Source organism: Triturus cristatus, chromosome 3_1, assembly GCF_964204655.1.
Source record: "Triturus cristatus chromosome 3_1, aTriCri1.1, whole genome shotgun sequence".
Taxonomy (NCBI): domain Eukaryota; kingdom Metazoa; phylum Chordata; class Amphibia; order Caudata; family Salamandridae; genus Triturus; species Triturus cristatus.
In genome coordinates, this window is record NC_140583.1 from 446349720 (window position 1) to 446373749 (window position 24030).

The window sequence follows — 24030 nt, forward strand, 5'->3', positions numbered from 1 at the left end:
GGTAAATAAGTAAGGGGACAGGGGGCAACCCTGTCTCGTGCCCTGTCTGATAGAAAACGTGGAGGAGGCTGCACCGGCCACCCGCACCGACGCTGTTAGGCCGGTGTATAGGAGGGTAATAATGCAAATAGGTACACCCAGCTAAGGGAGTCAAATGCCCTATCCATATCTGCTAATAGCGCAGCCGATTCTTTCAGTTGCTGGATGGCCGCCACTGCCACATGCGCCCGCCTCATGTTATGCCTGGTCGCCCTCTGAGGCATAAACCTAGCCTTGTCGGGTGGACCAGAGTAGTGATATGAGGCAGTAGGCGATTTGCCAGAGGTTTGGCCAAAATTTCGGCCTCTACGTTCAGGAGAGAGATGGAACGATATGATGCGTGCTGATCCGGGGACCTGCCCGGTTTGTGAAAGACAACCACCTCTGCATGCCTCCAATCTAGGGGTAGAGAGCCGCGTTCTCGTGCCTCCTCCACCACTGAGCGGTAGTGAGGTCCCAACTGCAAAAAGTATTGTTTAAAACAATTCACTCAGAATCCCGTTGGGCCCCGGGGCCTTCCCGGAATTAAGATCTCCCAGCGCGGCGCCCAACTCCTCATCTGACAGTGGGAGCTCCAGCTCTTCCCTCACCTCATCCGACAGAGCCTTGGGTGGGAGGTCATCTAGGAAACGATCTATTGTGGCGGCTGGGAAACATTCTCTGGGGGAGGCGTATAGGTCTGCATAAAATGTGGCAAAGCTCTCAGCAAGTGCCAGTGGGTCCGTGAGCGGCTCGCCTTCCGAGCCCAATATGCCAGGAAGGGTCTGGGACTGAAACACACCATGGCAGAGTCGGTGGAGCATCTTGCTGGATTTCTCTCCCCACTGATATACCCTGCTATGTCGCCAACCAGGCCTGGCGAGCCTCGTCCAGCAGTAGCGCAGCATCATTCTGTTGAGCCATCAGCAATTGTCGTCGACCTGGCCACCTCCGGCCTCCCGACCCCGGCGTTCAAGATCCTCAATGCCCGCCTCCGCTTGTAGTAGGGCCTCCATACGCGCTCCATGAGCCGCCGCACACCAGGAAATGTCCGCCCCCCCTAAAAAACGGCTTCATCGCCTCTACCAATGAATCGGCCCTGGAGACTGACCCCACATTAACTGTTAAGTATTGATCTATGGCATTGCTCATGTGTTCTCTATAGTCATCGTTTTGTAGGTGCTACACCGAGAGGCGCCACCGAAACAGCTGCCTCATCCGCCCTATCTGTAAGGTGAGGGCCACTGAGAAGTGATCGGACAGGCCCCTCGGAAGAATCTCTGTCGCCACCACTCTAATCACCGCTACTCGGGGGACAAAGAGGTAATCAGTTCTGGAATAGGAGTCGTGGGCCGCCGAGAGATACGTAAACTCCCGATCATCTCTGTGCAAGCAACGCCATGTGTCTACCCAATCAAGCCCTGACACTAAGGAGTACAGCCTCGGAGTGCGACTACTCTCTAGACCCCCCTCCCCTTTCTCCCCAGCAATCCTTGGCCATATCCATCACATCATTCCAGTCCCCACCAACCACAGACAGGCTGTCTGGCAGGTCCGCCCAGAGAGTCATGAGGCGTTCCACCAGGTTCCACTGTAGTAGAGGGGCGCGTACACACTACCCTACACCAGGGAATCCTCCCCCACCTTTCACTGCAGGAATAAGTATCGCCCCTGAGTGTCTGTCCACTGCTGGACATGTGTATAGGGGACTCTGCGGTGAATCAATATTGCTACCCCCCATGATCTCCTCACAAAGCCGGAGTGAAACACATGTTGATAACCATATCGGTGAAAGCAGAGGGCCCTTGATCCCATGAGATGCGTTTCCTGCAGCATAAGGACATCTGCCCCGGCCCGTTTGGCCTGCTGGAGTATAGCCCCGCGTTTGATCTTATCGAGGGCTCCCCTCACGTTCAAACTAATGATGCGAAGTGTGCCTGGGGACACCCGTTCCCTATGGGATAGGTCTGCCATCTGGGGCTGTGTCTGCGAATGCAAGCATAAGGAATACGATCCGGTGCATGTGCGGATGTCTATTGTCTATGAGAGAAAGTGTGATCAGAAAACAAAAATAACACCCACCCAACAAACCCCCCACCCTATACCTCAAAAACGATGAAGCATCTGTCACGGCGGGAATGGCCCGGGACCCCCAATGGGAGGACACGGCCCACCCCGACCAATGGATCCCCAACTTACAGCCCATTTATCATAGGCACACTCTCTGCTAGCAAAAGACAGAGATCCCGGCCCATAAACGAGCCCCTCTGATCAGAGCATTGTAGTCCACTTCACCACCGCCCCTCGTGGACTCGCAGGTCAGGCTGCCGATGTCTGTTGTCCAGAGGCCGAGCCAGCTCGGGATGAAGCACCACAGGACAGGGAATGGCGCCTGGATCTTGATCCTCTGGTGCCCTTCGGCTTCACCGGGGGCCCCCTCCGAACCGCCTCAGTCAATGAGGAATCAGACTCCCTTCCAGGCGGTGTGTGAGCACGCACCTGCACCGTCTCATCAGTCCATTTGAACACCTCTTCCGGCGACTCAAAGAAATGGGTGCAGGAGCGGTATACCACTCGCAGGTGGGCAGGATACAATAGTGCATATGGGAGCTTAAGGTCTCTCAGCCGGGCCCTGGCCGCCAGGAACGATTGCCGCTGTTGCTGGATCAGTCTTGTGTAAGCCGGGAAAATTAGGATTTGAGCGTTATTATAGAGCAAGGGTATCTTGATCCGGGCCTGCTTTAGGATCGCGTCGCGATCATGATAGTTCAAGAGCTTCGCGATGACTGGCCTCGGGCAGGCCCCAGGCGGGGGCTTCTGCATGAGCGCTCGGTGGGCCCGCTCCACTACGAAACATCAGGACATAGACTCTGGAGGGAGCCAACCCTCCAGCCACTGCGTGAGGAACCGTTCCATATCACCCCCTTCACAGCCCTCCGGGAACCCAACGAAACGGAGAATATTGTGCCTGGCCCACCCCTCAGTGTCTTCTACCCGAAGTGCCAGGCCCCGCTGAGTGGTCTCCATGGCAACCACCCATTTCTTCAGCGTAGTAACATCGTCCTCCACCCCTAATATGCGGGTCTCAGCCTCAGTAATGCGTGATACAGCGTTTCGCAGGTCCTGCCGCAGGAGCATGACATTGGAGCCGACTGTCCCAATTTTAGCGTCTAACATGTCCCTAGACTGAGTGATGGCGGCCATGAGTGCTGCATTATCTGGCATAGCCCCCTGTGGTCCCCCAGAGGCCCCTGCAGCGACACCGGGGCCAGTGAACTTGTCAAATAGGGCCTGTTTGGACGAGCTTCCACCCCCCTTGTCTCTCGTTATGGCCGTCTCCGGTTCTCTTGACACTGGCCGAGTAGGCATCTGAGGGCACAGGGGGGGTCGGACGGGACGGGAGGGGGGTGAAGGAAGCCCCCGCACTAGACTCCCGTGACTCGACCTAGCCACTGAATTGGAGTGTGTAGTCTCGGGGGGGGGGGGGGGAGAAAAGAAGGAAACCCAGAGGCCTCAACGTGTGTATCCTAGTCAAATACAGGCCGATGCCACTATCCGGCCACTCCAGCCCACCAGGGAGCACCAGAGATCTGAATACACTCCAAGAAGCGCAATGGCCCAGGACCACAGCCAGAAGCCCTGGAGGAGGTTGGCGCAGCCTGATAGACCGCCGATGTAGGCTCTCCTTGTATGGGGGAAAGAGGATGGAGCACAAGGCCTGCCCCGCGCCGGACAGCAGGACACTGCGAGAAGCGCGACCAACAGTTGTCAATGTAGCACGCGCACCTCACCGCACCCCCAGTAGGCACACCCCCGTGGCCCGATAAGACCGCCGACTGATGCAGTGGATGCCCCGCTGGGTGGGGGGGGGGAGGAGGAAGAGGGGCTGCAGCGCCTGACTGGATGGATGAGCAACTGCTCAGGGCCGGGCTCCAAACTCCCACCGATGGTGCTCACTCGGCCTGATTCGGCCGCCGAAGCGAGAATACTCCCAGGACCAAGGAAGGCACATGCAAGCCGGCCCCCACCGGGATCACCGCCTCTACCAACCACACACCCAGCGCAGCACACTGTTGTAATTTAGGGTGAGGCAGTAAGCAGGCACTGCGGACGAGCAGGCGCAACCTGTCCCCAACGGGATTTACCCACGTGGCCCTACTGACCACCGATTTACGCTCCCTGGGGATCGGGGGGGGGAAGGAAGAAGGCACAGCGATCTACACCTGCCCAGCAAAGACTCATGAGGACTATCTCTCCCCTCAAGGTGCCTCTGCTGCGCACCCCCCTGCGGCCTGATGAGACCGCCGAGCCCCCCTCCTATGTGTGTGCAGGGGGGGAATGGAGAAGTGCGGGAGTGTCCAATAGACGGAATGAGCACCGGCAAATAGTGGTCCCCCACTCCCGGATGGTGCGGTGATGCGTATGCGCCCCGGCCAACCGCCGGGACGAGGAGGGCGTCTTATGGACAGGGAACACCCCCATCAACCAAAGTTTGGCCGGACCACCAACCTCGACGCGGTTAGGGAAGCGGCCAGGCCCCTCGACACGGCCGCTGAGCCGCTCGGCGCTCCCAGCCAGAGTCTTCAATCAAGGAGGGACAGCCTAACCCTGGGAGGAGACACCCAATCCGGGGGGCACTCACCAGAATTCCAGCTGCCTCAGCCACGCAGCGCGACAGCTCCGCCGCCGCAGCAATGTCACTCACGGTTGGCAAAGGACCCAGGCGAGGCCCCGGCTTCACACGAGGCCATGCCTTCAGTAGGCCCCATCCTCTCTCCACCGCCTCACAGCCGCCACTGTCGACTTCACGAAGCCGAGGACCGCTCAGGTAAGGGACACAAGTCGCCAAAGTCAACGGGGCAGCTTCGGGGCACAGGATGGGTTCTGAGAAGCAGGATAATTAAGGATCTATATTGGGCTGGACGGAGCGCTCCCAGCATACGTCTGCCATGCTGGCTTGCCAAGCCACGCCCCCAAACTCACATGTTTAGCTGGAAACTTTGAACAACCCTGCAGAGTTCGACTTACACCCAATACACAGAAGGGATTGGTTGGCCCTGAGTTTGATTTTTCCGGTGATCAATGTTACAGGCCAATGCCGAAGTTTTTTTAATGATTCTTTGTTGAGATGCTCATAGGACAAGCAAGTAGGTAATGCTTATATTGGGGTCATTGCTATTATGTGTTGATGGTCCTGCTTAAGCTGGTTGTCTGCTGGTATCCAGTTTGTGAATTTTTATGTGTAGATTTTAGTTATCAATGCTCAGTGGGTCAGCGTTGTTGTTGTGAGGTTTTGCGTTGATGAGCGTTGTAGATTTTGGTGGATTAATTTGTGGGCCTTATTGAAAATAGAGATGAAAGGCATTTTCCAAATTACTAGGATCTGTAATTTGGTGGAATATAGCGGGCTATATTGTATATTCCTGCTTTCTGCAGCGTGCTTTTAACTGGAAGGAATTCTCTTCTTGCCATTTGTACTGCAAAGTTAAATTCTGGTTATATGGATAAATGGTTGCTGTCATATTGCATGCATCTTTGATTTCTAACCAACCTGAATGCCACTTGTCTATATTTGAAGTTGAATAGGCATGCTATGATTTGACATGCTGGTGCCCCTGTCACGGGACCAGCCAGCTATGGGCCTGCTCAACCGAGAACAGTGGACTGAAGGATGTTTCCCCCAAGAGATGTATATAGTTTTTTTAAAGTTTTCAATGCACTCAACTAAGCAGTCGGTGTTTGTTTTTCTGTGATACCCAGAATTTGCAAATTATTACACTGGGTTCTGGGATTATTGCCAGAACTTCTCCCATTTGCAGCAGTTTGTGTTATGCTCTTTTGTCATGTCTTCAGCATCTGACGTATGCTGCTTGAGTTGTCCAATGTGATCTCAGTGTGCATTTACTCTTCCTTCATACGATCTAATCGAACCCTAACGGTGGCTATTTTGTGTCTATCTTCTCCAGACTGTGATTCATGCCAAGTAATGGGTGTCTGAAGTCTTAGTCGTCCTGCAATTTTGTTTAATCCTTGGCAGGGTCCTCCAACACAGCTTGTGCAGCAAATTTCAAGTAGTAACTTTGACTGCTTACTGTCGTTTCTCCCCATGAGTAGCTCTGTATCTTGTTAGGAAGGCCAATTGCTACTAAGCCCACTGCGACGTGGCTACACTGAGGGCTACTCATCCTTTTTGTGACTGTCTATTCCTTGGTTATGATGTTCTGTGGCCAACACCCTGGGCAAATTGTGCAGGCCCTTAGTACCATTCAGCAGAACCCCCAAAAGCCTTGTCTTAACTCCTGTCATTAAGGCCAGTTCTGCCTCACCTCACCACATGGCACCGCAAAATGGTGCCACACCTCGCAGTTAGCTCAGGCAACTTGACCCAGCACCTCTTCTCTACACTACGAGTTTGCCACTCCCACAGCTCAGGCGACTTTATGCAGAATTCGCATGAAGATTACAGCCATTTTGAGTTAGTTTTGAGGCATTCATTAACAGATATCTGATGGATTCTTGGCCCAGCCGGCAAAGTCTCTCTTGTAGTTGGCCATCTTGCTGCAGGGGTGTGGAATTTAATAAAATATCTACTTGGCCATGGGGCAGGTCACTTCATAAATCTACTTGTTCTGTAACAAAATCCACTTGTCCCGTTTGTGCCATGTAATGCGGTGACAAATTATGGCAGCAATACCCATATATAAGAGCTCCAAAATAACCTCTCTGAATATGCCAGGGCTCCTTCCATAGCAGGGTATGAATACTAGCAATTCCCTTATGTTGCCACGTTTCCGCAGATCTACACACTGGCGCTGAAGTTAGGCAACAGTTTCAGGGTTGGAATGCCCTTTTGAGTCTGTGCAAACCTACTAACTTGCATATTTTAAGGGTTTTCACCAACTCTTCTCTAATGTTTTCCCATACTGAGAAAGGTTGGATAGTTACACCTGACAATGGCAGACATAAAATGTCTTCCTGGGTTGGGAAAAAAGTGGTTGGAGGGGAAGAAAACTTACAAATGCTCGGATTTTCGCATGAGCAAATCTACACATGCATATTTGGTCATGCTAACATGCAGTTCACAAATATTTTCAAGGAGTACTATTTCTTGGCCTCCTTCTGTAAAGTCGTGTGAATTCAGGAAAGTCGTATATCTGCACTTAATGCAAGGACATAAGTGCACTTTTTTTTTTTAAAACTCTTTTTATTAACATTTTCATTTATAACCAATACTGCAATACCATAGCGTGTATTATCAAGTACATCATAGCTTGCTCGTGTCAGCCGCTGCAGCGCTTCAAAAGTTCCATTCCGTCTCCTCAGGACTCTAACACCCTCTTCCCCCATCGTGCCAAACATCTTGTGTGATACCATCACAGACACCCCAAGTTAGTCTGAGTCATCCGTGAGGGATTCATCCTGCGGGGGTTCACAGATGTTTCCTCGATAGTCATTCCACTTTCCCCATATCTTAGTCCATTTTTTGGGGCATCTTCTGTGCACATAGACCGCTTTCTCCGTCACCATTAGGTCGTCCATCCCTTTGCACCATTTTTGGAGGGTCGGAGCCTGCCTGGCTCCCCACAGCTGCGCAATGTCTCTTTTCGCCAACGCCATCCCCAACGCTACCCATGTTTGCACTGTCTGCGTGATATCCGCTTCGTCCCAAATATTCAAAATGCACCCCCTGGGATCAGGGACTAGTGTTGCCCCTGTGACCTGCGCAGCTGTTCGCATGACTGCCCTCCAATAGGTCTGGATGTGTGGACACTGCCATAGTATGTGCCAGAACGTGCCTGGTTCTCCGCACTGTCTGACGCAGAGTGGTGTGTCGTCTCTATGTAGTTTATGTAGTAGTGTCCTGGTGTAATAGGTACGGTGTAGTATCTTAAGTTGTATTAACTTAAATCTGGATGAGATCGCCACTTCTCGAGGTGATGCCAGCGCGTCCTGCCAATCCATCTCATCCATATCCCCCACGTCGGCCTCCCATTTAGTTTTGAGGGCTTGAGTCGGGTCCGGTTGGTTATTTACTAGTTTTTTATATGTGAGTGAGATAGCCTTCTTCGTCATATGATCAGTAAGGAGCCTGTCTTCAAGGGGTGTGGATTCTGGGAGCTTAGTGCCTTGTGGTATAAGCGCCGTAAGGGCATGCCTTATCTGTAAGTAGCGAAACGCCTCCGTGTCTGCCATCCCATAGCCCCTTTGCAACTGCTCAAACGGGACCGGGCTCCCCTTTTTCCACACATCCCCTACCTTTGAGATACCAATCAAATCCCACTGTTTAAACCCCTTCGTGTTTCGTAGCCTGCCCAGTGTATCGGTGCCCCAGAGTGGCGTCGCCTGCGTGATGACTCCTTCCCATCCCATCTCCTTCTGTACTGCGTGCCAGATCTTAATTGTGTGTGCTGTAGGGCCGATAAGACGCTTGTGTCGATTCCTATTGTACAGTATTCCCATTAGGTTATCCTCCCCCAGTAGGTGTCTGTCCATACGGTAGGCTGGGTCTCCCTGATCAGCATGAAGCCATTGGTTGATCACCATCAGGTGGGAGGCCCAGTAGTACAGCTTAATGTACGGGAGAGCTATCCCTCCATCATACCACCCTTTCACTAGTTTGTGCATCGCTATACGTGTCGCCTTGCCATCCCACAGCAGCTTACTGAGTTCACTATTCACTTCTCGAAAATATGCCGGGGCGACCGGGAATGGCGTATTTTGTAGGGCGTATAGGAACCGTGGGAGCGCCATCATTTTAAAGAGAGCTGCCCTGCCCAAGAGAGTGAGCGGTAGGGACCGCCAGCGCTGCACATCCCTGCGTAGTCGCTCCAGTGGTTTTTTAAGGTTTTCAGCTATGAAGCGGGGTTCCTGCGCCGTTATGTAGATGCCCAAATACATAAATCCCTCAGTCTCTATTTTAGCAGCACAGTTACGTGGGAGGCGGGGCCTATCGCCTGCGAGTATATAAATGTGTGACTTACCCCAATTTATGGTATACCCTGAGACCCGGGCGAACGCTACGCAAATATCCATGAGGCCAATGAGTGATCGGGCCGGTGAGGCCAAATAAAGGAGTATGTCGTCCGTGTAGAGTGATATTCTGTCTTCCCACCCCAGCGCCCATTTGAGCCCACGGATTACCTGGTCTTGTCGTATCCACGCCGCCAGGGGTTCTACCACGAGTGCGAATAGAAGGGGGGATAATGGACAGCCCTGCCGGGTTCCCTTCGCCAGAGGGAAGGTACCCGAGATCCTCCCATTGGCCACAACCTGCGCCATCGGTTTTGTATAGAGCAGCTCCACCCATTTTATGAATTTGGGACCGAAACCCAAGTGGTGAAGCACCGCGAATAAAAACGGCCATTCCACCATGTCGAACGCCATTTGCGCGTCCAGGGAGAGAATTATGGCGTCTTCTTGAATGAGGGGTTTGCGTGCCATGACGCTATTTACTCGCCTCAGGTTCAGCGCTGTGTTCCGCTGCGGCAGAAACCCCGATTGGTCCGGGTGGACCACCGACCCCAGACACGGCTGGAGCCGCCTCGCTAGCACCTTGGCTAGTATCTTCGCCTCCGCGTTGATCAGGGATATGGGCCGGTAGGACATGCAACTGTTTGGCGGTTTCCCGGGCTTGTGTATTGCTACTATCGTGGCCAAGCGCTGGTCTCTGGGAAGCTCCCCCCTTTCTAAGCTGTCATTATACATGTTCAAGAGGTGGGGTGTTAAGACTGTAAGCAGGTGTCGGAAGAGCTCCACCGGGATACCATTAGGCCCCAGGGCCTTGCCCGTGTGGAGTGCGAGTATGGCCTGAGTCGTTTCTTCCAGCGTAATGTCGGCCTCAAGCGCCTGCACCGCTGTGGGAGCCAACTTTGGCATTTGAATGTCATGTAGGAAGGCTATGTTTTCCACCATAGTGGCCGTTGCAGTTGGGGTGTAGATGCGTTCGTAGTGCCTCGCAAGTTCCTCCACAATGTCTTGGGGGTCTGTGAGTGGCGCGCCATTGGGCGCGGCCAGTTCAGCTATCCACCTATCAGCTTTGTCTTTCTTATCTAGCCAGGCCAGCAGCTTTCCCGCTTTGTCACCCTGCTCATAAACTGTGTGCCTCGTGGTCTGTAGTCTGGCTTTCGCCTCCTCCCATACAAATGTCTTGTACTCTTGTTGCGCCAGCTGTAGCCCATGCGCTGCCTCCTCGGTAGCATCGGCGGCGTAGTCCGCCTCTGCCCGTTGCATGTTTTCCTCCAGCGCGTGGAGTTGCTGGCGCTTCTTGTGATGCGATATTGAGGAAATGGCCTGGCCTCGTAGGACCGCCTTATAGGCTTCCCAGAGTGCCGACGGCGATTCCACCGTGCGCTCGTTCTCGCTAAAGTAGTGTTTTGTGGTGGCGACCAACTTTTTCTTGATCTCTTTAATCGCTAAATAATGTGGGTAGATTGGATAGAGTCTGCGCCTTCCCGGGATGTCTGATGAGTATGTGAGCATGAGTGGGGAGTGGTCCGAGATTCCCCTGGGCAAATGCGTCACCTCTGCGACCTGTTCCAGTCCCAGCATCTGTGTAAACACGTGGTCTATCCTCGACTCACTGTTGTGTACCCCTGAGTGAAAGGTATACTGCCTGTCTTGTGGGAACTTCGTTCGCCAGGCATCTGTGAGGCCGACCGTATCCACAAAATCATTAAGTTTCGAACTAGCGCTACTGGGGCCTCTGGGGGGCCTCCTATCCATGTCAGGGTTAAGTACGGCGTTGAAATCCCCCCCTATAATCGTTGCCCCCTGTGGGAGTGACAACAGGAATGCGCCCAGGTCCGGGAGCGCGGTGCCATGCAGTGCTGGCGGGATATATACCGATACGAAGTTGTAGCGCTTCCCTTCCCATTGACCCGTCAAAGCAGCGAATCTGCCCTGCGCATCGGTCCATGTCTGCTGTACTATCAGGGGGCAGCGCTTGTGCAGCAGTATACCTACCCCCCGGGATCCAGAGGTGAACTCCGAGTGTACCCCCATTTTATACCCCCACCTGTCTAAGGCTTGACATGCAGTGCCCACCAAGTGCGTTTCTTGCAGCAGCGCTACCCATAAGTGCACTTTTGAGACTTTACTTAATAATTGGCCCCCTAATTAGGTCTGGCGTTAACCATGACATGTTGTGTTTATTAAAATGTCTCTCTCTGTCAGTTGGCTAGCTTCACTGTGAATGACAGCATTCTGTTCTTTCACAAGGAGCATAATTGACACACAGTTGTTTTGTTCAGTGTCAGGAGCGACTGTGGCAATGTGTACTTTTTGAGACCGAAACAATTTTTGCTTTTGCCAATGTTTGTTATAATGATGAAGGCCCAGCAGCACCCACACCAATAAGGTTTTACAAAAAACATGACAAAACAAATCACACATTGATAAAACCAAAAGACTGACCAACAATTTCAGGCCATTTGGCTTTACCATTGCTTGTTTATTTTTATGTTTCCCATAATCTTATTAAAACTGGTTACAGTGATTTACCATTATGAATATTTTAGGGAAATACTAGCATGCATCAACACATTTTACTAAATGATGCTGCAGAAAAACGCTACCTAACATGTTACAGTAGTTTAGCTAAATATTTTTGCTTTTTTTGTGAACATTTCATCTTGAAAGCTAAGAATAATCAATCTTGCTTTCAAGCGTCTCCATATATTGGCATCTAATCGGAGAGTATTCTGGGAGCAGTATGCATAGCCTCATAGTGCTAAACAATGAAAGCGTGTGCACCCATTTTTGTACTTTAACCACTGTCAGTAGTAGTCTGAGCTTACAACAGGTACTTAGATCGCTCACCTTAATAATAAAGGTTTTGCATTTATGAACCATAAATACAAGTTTGAACAGCGTTAAAACATGGAAACAAATATTACCTTAACTTCAGGCAATGCTTTCCTTGATCCATCATGTGGGACTATAAACGGTCAGTCAAAGGGTTTGTGATGTAGGGGGTTGGGCCTACTTGTCCCAATGACAAAATACACATGGAAACTTGTTGCCCTTGACCCCAAACAATATGTCCCGGGCGTCGGGCTATAGGAATTCCACATCCCTGTTGCTGCTGTGCCCCATTCAAGTAGAGGACAAGTTTGCCGATTTTTTTCAACTTCCTATTTTTCAGGATGAGAAGTGCCACCTTTTCTAGAGATATTTGAAGGCAGTTCATTGTATCGAGGTGGAATGTGGCTAAGCAGAAGCTGTCTTAGTTTTGAAGTAAGCAATTTCCCATTGCATTCTAATCATCTTCTTCAGGTCATTAGATTTTAAATCTTGCAAATCACTGACCCCAGGTCAGAGTTTTACATTATAGATGGAATGTAGATTTATTGCAAATATTTAGGAGAGTGAAAGGGATCATAGAGCTGTCAGACAAAGTAACCATCAGAAAGTCATCGAGAGTCAAAGAACATTGTTTTTTAAGTAGTATGTCAAGAGTATGTCTTTTGATATGAGTTGGTTTTTCGAAAATTAGATGAGGTTTGTTGGTGTTTATAGTTTAATGTATATCTCACTAAATAGAGTCTGTTTTAATAAGTTATCTAAATGGATATATTTTGAATTATACTTAATGTATGTGTGGTTTTGATAAATAATACTCATGAATTTTTGTAACTTTTGCCATTTTCACAGGATTGGTTGCAAGGCAGACCATCTTCAAACAGCAAACAAATGTAAGTATTGCCAGATTAATCTGCAAAATAAGTTGTCCTGTTAGACCTGACTGCCACACATTAGTGAAATATTGAATTAATGACACAGCAGTCTCACTTTTGTAGTATACATTTGAGATAATAATTCTTATTTTATTTCATAGGAAAGCAAACTGAAGTAGTGTTTACAAATTGTTTTTAAACTAAAGAACATAAACCTAAATCCAGAGAGCACTTTTATTTCGCCGCACTATTCCCCAGCACTCTGCTTGTGAAATCTGCTTATGAAATAGATCATTCTACTCCTTTGATTGCTGGGCCCGATGGAACCAGATTATTTTGTATCCCATTCACCATGCACTTACTGTGGCTATAAATTCTATTCCTGCCTACCTGTGTGGTGCTTGTGTGGTAATGTTACCATGATTTGGTCATAGTGTTTCTGAATTGCTGTAAGGGAATTAGCGTATGGGCCAATTACGTAATTTGGTTCTAGTGCAAAAGTGGCTGCTGCTGAGGTTTTGCATCAGATTTTAAATGTACTACTAAAAGAATAAAGCACACCTACCTTTGTAATGTGCAATTGAGAGGTTTGTCTCTGAGGATAGTGCTCATTATTAATAAAGAACTCAATTGCTGGTATTTTTCTTGTTACGTGGCCCTGTAGGAGATGGATGTTAAAACTGGTGGCATAGTGGTTTTAATCACTGTGGAGGTGCTCTACAATTGTGGTTTCCAGAGTCACCACATGGAAACAGTCCAGAGAAGGCTAGTATTGGAAGGTGGTCACATCCCTTGGAGTCCTAAGCCACCTCTCGATGATGGCGAACTTAACTTCGTTGGGGTTCACTTTCAAAGTGCCAAAGTCACACTTGACTCCTTTGCAGTAGCTCCTGTTCATTGGAGCTATTTAAGGTACTGTACGATTTTGTGACTTTCTCCGTGAGGTTATGATCTCAATGTTTCAGCCTCAGTCTTCGATCTCAGTAAGGATGTCTATTAGGCTTTTGTGGTTGTTGGCCTCATGCATCTTGTTGGCCAAACATACCAGGTCTCACATGCTGGTTCCGCAGTGGGACCTCAAATCCCAGTGGGCTTAACATCCTGGGAATGTCAGGTTATATCCAGATTTTGTCGGTGACTTCAAAAGATGTCAAGTGTTGGCCACTTGACTGTGAATGGGTCAGAGGTAGACCCCTCTCATTATCTCACATAAAGCTGATGTTTGTTGTGGATGCATCACTGCTTGGGAGTTTACATGCAAGAGGTGGAGATCAGAAGCTTCGGGTCTCCAGCAGAGACTCCATTCTACATCAGTTTGTTGTTGAGGGCGATTTGCTTTGTGTTGAAAACCTTCTGAAGGCATGCCCGGTGCAGGTGCTCACGGACAACCCCACTGCCATGTGGTTTTGCAGCACACAGGTCAGGGTGGATTGTTAGGTACTGTGTCAGAGGGCTTCATGCCTTTGGAAGTGGCTGGATTGTCAGGATATTTTCTTGGTGGTAAACGATCTAGCGGGATTTTTAAAAGCCAGAGCAGACAAACTCAGCTTAGCGGATCACAAATGGCCGTTGCACCCGGAGGTGGCACTGGGCGTCTTCTAGCAATGGGGAGAACCCTGGCTTGGATCTTTTTACCACTGCAGAGAACGTGCAATGTCAGCACTTTTGCGCACTGCCTTCCTGCTACTGCCTCAAGTCCTGAGTAAGATTAGGAGCGACCAAACCTTAGTCATCCTAGTATCACCGTATTGGGCCATAAGAGTGCAGTACCTGGAACTCCTGGGCATGAGCATCTGATCTCCAATCTAGCTACCGCTTCAGGAGGATCTTCTGCCTGTGCAGCAGGGCAGGTTCTGCAGCCGGGCCTGCTCAGTATGCATTTTCATGCTTGGGAGATTGAACGGTGGCAGTTGACCTCCTTCGACCTGCCACCTAAGGTCATCTTTGCAGCGAGGCATCCTTCCATGAAATCAGTGAACACCATTTGTTACGACAATGTTGTGAATTGGTGTGGCATCCAACAAATTGACAAATTAAAGGGCAAAGTTACCTGAAGTTTTGTTTTTTGTTGTCTCTAGCCTGGCAACGACTTGCTGCATGCAATTTTTGTGGCCTTAGTGGAACCTGTATGTATTCTCATTTTTTGGTGTTCTCCCCTTTTGAGCAACTTACAGTTGTCCCTTGAGACTTCTGGCATTAAAGACCGTCTTTCTCATCAACATAATGTCTGCTAGACATGTGAGCTCCAGACTCTTAATGTCAACCAACCTTATACCATTTTCTTTCCAAAGAAGTTGGTGTTGAATACCGGAGCCTAATTTCTCCAAAAAATTGTCACTCCTTTTGCTGTCTGGTAGGCTATTACCCTTCTGGCAGTCTTTGCTCCACCTCATCTCTGTGAAGAGGAAGATGGACTCCATTGTTTTGACCCTAAGAGGGCACTAAACTTTTATATCAATTGCACCAAAGAGCATCAGGTGGACAATTATCTCTTTGTAAGGTTTTCTGTAGCAAAGAAGGACAAGGTAGTGCAGAAATGGACCAATCTCTTGAGGAATTATTCTCTGCTTAAAGATCTGCTGTACACTGGCAAAGAAACAGCCCACACAAGGCTTATGTGTGCATTCTACCAGAGCTAAAGCTGCTACCACAGAGTTAGCACAAGGAGAAATGTCAAAATTTCCGCAGCTTTGCGATAATTTGGTTCTTGCTCGCGCTGTAAAATAATACATTCTTGCGCGCGCGCGATCGCCTTACCTGAATCCCCGCGTTCGCCGACAAGTTTTCCCGATCCGGTCGCGTTCTCCATGAGATGTTGTATTGTTTTAGCCATTTGCGCTGTCTCGCGACAGTTCGCGTCCGCAGTGACGTCATGCGTCGCGCGATCACGTCTTTTTTCTCGCGATCATGCACCGCGAGACAACTGAAAACAAGATGGCCGCGCCCGCAAGCAACCACATGGGTAAGTTGGCGACCCGCAACCATGCAGAAAATCTCGCGAACATGCCGGAAAAAAACTTCCGCATCTTCGCGATATTTCCGCTTGTTTGCGGAGATTTTTAACATTTTCGTGATAATTTGCGAAAGTCGCTTTCGCAAATTCCGCCCACCCCTAGTCTGCACACTGGTCATGCCAATCTGCTTAGGAGCTCTGCGTTTGAGTGCACGGACAGCCTAGAAAGTAGCTGATGTCAGAGCGCTTGGGCAGCACTTATATGCTGCTCCACTCATCACTTCCAGTGCGAAACGACATTGGCACGAGCCTCACAACAACACCTGTTGGCACACAGGAGTACTGCTTCTGAAGTTTCCGGATCTAGATTGGCACCTGGGGAATATTTACAGTTTAAGGAATTAGCAGTTACATAAATTATCCACCAGCAAGGTTATTACCGAAGTAACTTGTTCTTCAAATTCACTGTCACTAAACTTTCTTTTCCTCTTCCTGCTATTATTGTCTCTCCCATGTGGATTCTGACTCATTGATTTTATGATGTCATCAGTAGCTGCCACCGCAACTGCTAAAATTTGCGACTCACAACAATTCTCTATTTCCGAATCATATTTTGAAATGCAGAATAATGATTCATCTTTATTTTAAAGAATCCCACATTGATACATATGACAACCACTCAATAGAAAATAATAATCTTTATTTGATAGTTAATGAAACCCATTCATATTAAGCTCCTTAATAACGATTTCTTAAAATGTGCTATTAAGCAGTCATTAATTTGTGATTTCGTACATCTGGCTCCGTGTTCCTTATTTAACTTGATGTGTCTTGCGGGTGTTCTGATCTTACTAGATTCTCTATTGACTACCCCCTGGCCTTCATTTACTTGTTTCCAATTGTATTTTCTCATTTTGCTGGCTTAAATATTTTCCTGGCACCATGAGCTCGATCCAAGGAGGCTACAGTATATTAAGAAATTTGTGATGCTGAAGAGTGACTTAGAATCTGTAAAAAGGTACATTATGGATATTTGTAACTCAGATTCCTCACCTTTAGACTAATCCCATGTGCCAGTTCCAGAAGAGACGATGCTGAGCTGTATACAGGTTCCATGCCTGTGTGCTGACGTCATTTATTTTCTTTTTCAAGTCCTGATCTGACATTGGGGATTATTTTAAAGCTGAAGAATCTGCGTTTAGATAAAGTATCCATCAGAAATAGTGTTGCTGCAGGTGCGTAGCCTTTTCTTTTTATGTGTTAGGTCATTGTAGAGGTATATTTGTCAAATAATGTGGAATCTGTAAAGCATTGAAGTATTATTGAGTAAATGCCTTAAACATATATACAGATAGTTAACATATAAAGAAATAAATAAATGTCATGTACAGCTAAACATTACTGTATATATTTTTCATAGATCACCTGAAGAAGATGCTTTGAATGGTAAGTTTTTATTCTTTTAGTACTAAACTTTCTTTTTTGTTTTAAATGTACCAAAAAACAGTTATGTTACTATCGCCTTATAGCCCGCCGCAGCGGGCTATATCGGCTATTAAAGGCCCGCTCCATCATTAAAGGCCTGAGCCGAAGGCGAGGGACTTTAACAAAGGAGCGGGACTTTAATAGCCGGTATAGCCCAGCTACGAAGAGCTATTAGAACATTCTGCCACTAGAGGGCAGAATGTTCCAACAAATAAAACAAAGGCCTCTCAGAGTTCGAGGGGTTTAAATTCCCTCGGGCTCCGAGAGGACTTTGAAAACAACATTGGGATGTTGCTTTGCGGGCCTTTACCGGCCAGAAAAGCATGGAGCACTCCATTGTCTTCAATGGAGCTCCCAACATTCCAATGTTCTAATAAGGTTTGAGTACCTCTGCAGCTGAACATAGTGTTTAGGAAATAACTATGTGTTCTGTACCTATGGTACTCTATAATTGAGAACTTCATGTTAGAAGAGGAAAGCACAGTAACTCTGGCTAATCACTGTTCTTCTGCACTTTTACATTATTTCCAGGGCAAGATTCCCAAAAATATTAGAGTTCACGGACAAGAAAATGTCAGCCCTGCATTTTTTTTAAAGGGAAAAAAACTGCAGTGGATGGAAAAAAAACAGTCACTTTTAGCAAAGTCTGGAAAATAACACTAGCATTCACAATCAAGTCTAGCTAGATTTTAATTTCTTTACCTGGCTTTGTTGCACTATGATTGAAGGTAAAATAATGTACGTAAACTGTCTCCCAACTCAAATCACTCTTAATGTCTTATACAGATTCTTCGTTCTGGAAGCATTGTGAACTGTCAGTCTGGAACTCTTTGAACATTTTATCTGGAGCACCATCTGGTGGCATTAGTTCCAAGCAGTGCTTGTTTGCTGATTGGAGCTATCAGAATTGATGATCATTGTTGCTGCTCTAATTCTTTTAAGTTTCATGAGAATAAGGATTGATTCTTCTTATATGATTCATTGTTTTTCTTAGTGGTGGGCGGAACTCGTGGAGCTTAACGCTGCGGAATTCCGCAGTTACAGAAAAACTCGAGATTCTGCAAAATTCTGCCACCAGGCAGAAAATATGAAACTGGCGCTACAATTTAGTGCCGGAAAATCAACGTGAATGGCACCATGCGTTACTCAAGAGCGCTCAGCCATTCAAGTTGATTTTTTTTGCCGCTCGAGTAGAAAGTCTACTCGAGTGGCAGCAAATCTACTCGAGCGAGGGCCTGCTGACCTTGAACGCCGGCAACCACCCACGTTAGAAAAACACTCTAGTGGACACCAAATCTTGCTAAAATATTCTGGAACCTCGCAGGAGAAAAATTACACCACATGGCAATTACTGGAATTTGGCCAGAGAGTAACGGAGTGGCCAAACATCTGCCAATTCCGTGGGTGGAACAATAATTCCACCCACCACTAGTTTTTCTACTGTGTATTTGTCCAGGATAAGCACATGGTGTGAGAATTTAGCCTGATATATGCTGTCCACTAGTTATAGTGGGCACCCTGTATCAGTCCAAACAACCCCTTATTGGTTATAGGTTAAAGACAACCTTTATTGAAAGGTGTCCTAGTAGTAGCTATGGAGAGCAGCCGCCTTCAGGCTAAGTCTTGAAGGAATGTAAAGCAGCTTGTTTTACCAGTCTATAATCTCTTGAGTTCCTAAATGAAAGATATCCACACCAGGTATATATAAAATATATGCATTTATTACTAAACACACCCTCCTAGTCTCTTTGAGACTAGAGGTCAAAACACATGAGTTACACTTCAATAATCACAGTAAAATAGCACAAATACACGTCACGCCCTAGGGGCGAGCCAAACCATATACTAAAATAGTGGTATAAGAACCACGACTTGACTAGACACAAGGCCTAGAGCCTGTAGAATCGCTGGGACCCCAAGGAACCACCCAAGGTAGTGACACATGGGACCCACGGGGGCCGTGTGCAGTGTGTGAACACAGCCGCGAGCTCCCGTTAGCTTCTATGGGGAAAGTCGCGGTTAGATTTTTAAAAATTAGGGACACTTGGAATTGAGTCAGGACCAAACTCTTTTGGACTTAGTTCTAGGGCTAACACCCACAGGAGCACCGGAGTACTCGTGTTACCTCATCCAGGGAAGCCGGGTGCATAGGTGCCTTTTGGTGTTGGGTTGCGTCGTCGATTTCAGTGGGAGCTGGCAAAGAAGTGCTGCTGCTGTGAAGATGCGAAGTGTCCGAAGTGATCCAAGCCTGGATCGAAGATGAGAAGAACCTGAAAGCAGAGGGGACAGAGTCTGGGTCACTAGCCAGTGACCAGGAAGGCGATAGGCACATGCCCACCGATGTCGGGTGATTTCAGGTGAAGAAGGTGAAGCTTGACTCTTCAGCCATGAGGACCAGGATGCGTCGAGGACGACCAGGAGCTGGATTCCAGCTGTCCCACGAAGGATGTAGAGTGCTGCAGCGTCGGTGCCCACGCAGAAAGAGAAGAAATGCTTCGGTGCAGACCAGCAAGGTCTGAGGGACTCACCACTTGGTTGGGAGTCAGGGCACGTCTGGAGCAACCAGGGAAGCCCAAGGAAATACAAAGTTACCCCCTCAGGGACCCACCAGTCAACGGACCAGGGATCTCGAAGGGACCTCGAGACGAAACACAAAATGGGGGCCCACGGGTCACTCAGTTGACTAGGCCGACAATCTTCGGTGGATTCAGTGCTTGAGGTGGGAGGCTACAAGTGAGTCCAAGCATGACTTCAAGAGACGTCAAGAAGTCAATGCACTTGCAGAAATGCACGATGACCAGGAGATCCGGTTCCACGCTACTCACGCGGGCTGCGGGTCTCAGCTTTTCTGGGGACTCGGGTCGGCCTGTGAGATGTCTGGAAATCCTCCTCCTGGGCTGCAAATACTTTGGAGTCCGGCCGGAGCTTCGATAATGCAGACCGGCAAATTGCTTCGTTGGTGCCTGCCAAGCAGGGGAGTCACTCCTTGACCCCAAGGGAGATTTCTTCAGTCCTCTAGTCTTGAGTAGAGCACCAAAGTTCCAGGATTCAGCTTCAGAGTTTCGTCCAGGGATATCTAAAGTTCTGGTTACAGAGGTTCCTTACTTATACCTAAGGAAGGGGTTGGACTAGATATGGGGACCCACCTATGGGAGGGTTTGGAAAGAGGGGTGGCTACACCCATTTCCTTTGTCCAGTTTCGCACCAGAGCAGGGGCTGGAAGCCCCTGAACCGGTTTGAGCTGGACTATGCACAGGGACACCAAATGTGCTCCCAGTGCAGGACTTCAAAGCACTCAGAGTGCTCCCACCCAGCCCCAATACACATAAGCCTGTCTGGCAGGTGGTTACACTTCCCTGTGACAGGAAACATATTGTCCAGGCCTCCCCTGCCGGAGTTTCGGTCAGCAGCAGGAGGCCAGACCCGTGTCTGTGGCTGCAGCATCCATTTAGTGATGCTAGGGCTCTATTAATTTTCTACCGGGTAACCCAGTACTGCCATGTCTCCCTCTAGAAGGGTGGGATCATACTCCCACACCAGTTACCGGTGTGGGGGTATGATTCCAAGGTGTTTGACACCAAACACAACATGTTTCCGTGCAGCCAGTCCAAAGTTAGCATTTACCGTTTGGTTATAATGCACTTAAGAGTATATGGTCAGGCTACACTACAAACAACATCAGAGAAGGGTCTCCGAACGCTGCAGAGGGGCTCTGCTCATGCAGGGGCATCCTCTCACATAAGAACCAAGCACTCTGCCTTCAGGATTGATAAGGCCTGCCATAGGAGTGACTTATAGGTTTATATATGTGTATAGGTAACCTATATCACAGTAAGGGGTGCATGCACCACCTTACCCAGGCTGTAGTAGCAGACCTGTGGTGTCATTATGGGTGGCTTTCCAGGAGTGGCATAATACATGCTTTAACCCCTGGTAGGCCTCTGGGGTACCTATGCCCTGGATACATAGTATACCATATACTAGGGACTTATAAGGGCACTCCAGATTCCAATCTATGATGTACCTTATGTACATGGAATCAATTTAGAGAGGAAGCAGCTAGGCTGGGCCCTGAATAGCAGGGTCCCAGCCAGACTAAAGTCGAAAAACACTGACACACCAGCAAAAAGTGGGGGTATACATGTGTAGCAGATCCTACTCTCCTCCACCTTGAAGTATTCAAACACAGTCCACAGATGGCAGTTGTGGAATTTCACAATCAGTTTGTTATGGCTTGAGGTCAGTCACGTCATATGATGTTGGCAACAGCTAGGCGGTCTTGTGAGTGAAAAAGCTTTAAGACTTATTACATGGCATGTGATCTTCCCTATGACGAGCAAGCCTGCCCCCCACTTAAACATCGGATTGGTTTTTACAGTCTGGCTTGACAGCGCCGCTGTCACCAGATAATTGTGAGCATCATTAGAGAGGGGCTTTGGCAGTGCCCTCCAGGTGAGAGCCAGAAGTACATGTTAATTGTGGAAGCACAAACCTTCCCTATCAAAAGTGCTTACCCTCAGTGTATCTTTGATAATTCTGTTTATCCAGCCGTACAAGCTTCAACTTTCAGGTGTTACACACAAGACATTGGAATGCTATTAAAGTGTTTCAGCTAACTAGAACAGCTGTGGTGTTTTTCTCTGGTAGCAGCTCAGATGAGAGGAGGGCAGTCATTACCCTACATGAATTGTTATCTCCGGCTTGACGGTACACCTGTCACTCGACCTTTTAACCCACATCAATATTACTTTACAGTTTTTTGCTTCCTCACAAGTACGTATTTGTTTCCATGCTATTTACTTGTAATACTTCACATTACCACACAACACCCTTTAAATCCAGACCTATTGGCGTTATTGTAGGTAAGTAGAATCAATCATTGTTACCCCACTTTTTGCCTGGTGTCAGTGTGTTTTGACTGTAGTACACTTGGGATCCTGCTATTCAGGGCCCCAGTGCCTGTGCACTCACTTCTCAGTTTATTGGTAAGTACTTTGTACACCCCACAGTTGGTATACTGGTTTACCCATATAAGTCCCTAGTATATGTTACTAAGGTACCTAGGGCATTGGTACATCAGTGGTCTCCCTTGGGCTGCAGCATGTATTGTGCCACCAATGTGAGCCCGTGCAAACTGTGTCTGCAGGTCTGCCATTGCATGCACCTTTCACTTCAGATACAAGGTTTTCCTTATATCATGGTCACTGCACTTGAAACCTATAAGTCACCCCTAAGGTAGGCTTTACAGCCTACAGGCAGGGTGCATGGTTCGAAGAGTGAGGGTGCCCCTGCGTGAGCAGAGGCACCCCTACAAACCCTGTAGTCCATTCTCTGTCTTTGTAAGTGCAGGATGTGAGAAGATGGCATGGCATATGCTGTCCACTCGTTATAGTGGGCACCTTGCCCCAGTCCAAACAACCCCTTATTGATGATAGGTTAAAGGCAACCTTATTTGAAAGCTATCCTAGTGGTAGCTATGGAGAACAGCCTTCAGGCTAAGTCTTGAAGGAGTGTAAAGCAGCTTGTTTTACCAGTCTATAATCTCTTGAATGGCTAAATGAAAGAGAACCACACCAGGTATATATATAAAATATATGTATTTATTTCTAAACACACCCTACTAGTCTCTTTATGAGGTTAGAGGTCAAAGCACATATGTTACACTTCAAATATCACAGTCAATTAGTACAATATACGATAGGCCCTAGGGGCGAACCAAACCATATATTAAGAAAGTGGTATAAAAATCACGACTTGACTAGACACAAGGCCTAGAGCCTGTATAATCGCTGTGACCCCAAGGAACTATCCAAGGTAGTGACACAGGGGACCCACGAGGGACGTGTGCAGTGTGAGAACACAGCCGCGAGCTCCCGTTAGCTTCTATGGGGAAAGTCGCGGTTAGAATTTTAAAGTTTAAGGACACTTTGAGATGGACTAGGAACAAACCCTTTTGGACTTAGATAGTTCTAGGGCCAACACCCACGGGAGCACCGGAGTACTCGAGTTACCTCACCCAGGGACGCCGGGTGCATAGGTGTCAAATGGTGTTGGGTCGCGTCGTCGTTTTCAATGGCAGTTTGCTGAAAAGTTTATACATCTGTTTATTCAGGGTAGCAAATCAATGACATTACAGTAATGGGCCTATAGAGCCACAGCAAAAGCAGGCAAGTTCTGAACCAATCAGTCACTGTAAATCAGCATGTAAACAATTATCGTTTTTCGTTTACCCCCAAATCCACTTTTACGTAACCATAACCAAAACAACCAATGGTACAAACGGAAAGCAGCAGAGATGAAACATAGTACTCTAGCAATTGAGGAGCAAAACCTTCAAAGGAAGCATCACATATGCAGTAGTTATATACAGCAGCAGAAATCACATTTATAGATCGGACCACGACACAGCGTAATAGGCGCGGGCTTCCGCCCTGCAGTATATGGACTCCAGGACTAGCTATTCGAGGCATGCCACCCCTCAAACGACAGGGCCCTGCCTCAATACCACCACCCACAGCCGGCTGCATCAAATTGCAAAATTGCCCAGAGTTCAGCAGCACGGACGAGCACCTCCCCTCAATCAACAGTGTCAACCCATATCGTCAGAGACCTCTCCAGACATCGAACTCGTAGAGTTGGGGGAGCCAGCTCTCTCCCGGGCCCACTGCAGAAAGGGCTCCCAGATGTCACTGGGCCGGGAAGCAACTGGCATCGTTTCCCAATAGCGTTCAAGTTGTGTGTTACCATATGTTACATCCTTCACCCACTCCGTAAATTTGGGCACGGATCTGCGACCCCAGCGCACCGCCACCTGTCTCTTAGCATAAAGGAGCAATAGCGCATGCAATTTCCTAGTCTTTGGTGGGGTATCTTTAACATAACCTAGTAACCCTCGGTGTG

General features: G+C 48.4%; 1 protein-coding gene across 2 annotated transcripts in view; it reads left to right on the forward strand.

Moving 5' to 3' along the window:
• The window catches only part of TRPM7 (transient receptor potential cation channel subfamily M member 7), a 2096104-nt gene that overhangs the window by 1753302 nt on the left and 318772 nt on the right, over window positions 1-24030 (forward strand). The window contains exons 30-31 of one of the 2 annotated variants that reach the window (XM_085644243.1): window positions 12670-12710; window positions 17066-17091. In XM_085644243.1, the coding sequence (XP_085500369.1) occupies window positions 12670-12710; window positions 17066-17091 (67 nt within the window). Of the gene's footprint in view, window positions 1-12160; window positions 12221-12669; window positions 12711-17065; window positions 17092-24030 lie in introns of those variants that run through there. The other variant, XM_085644244.1, reaches the window with a different exon arrangement.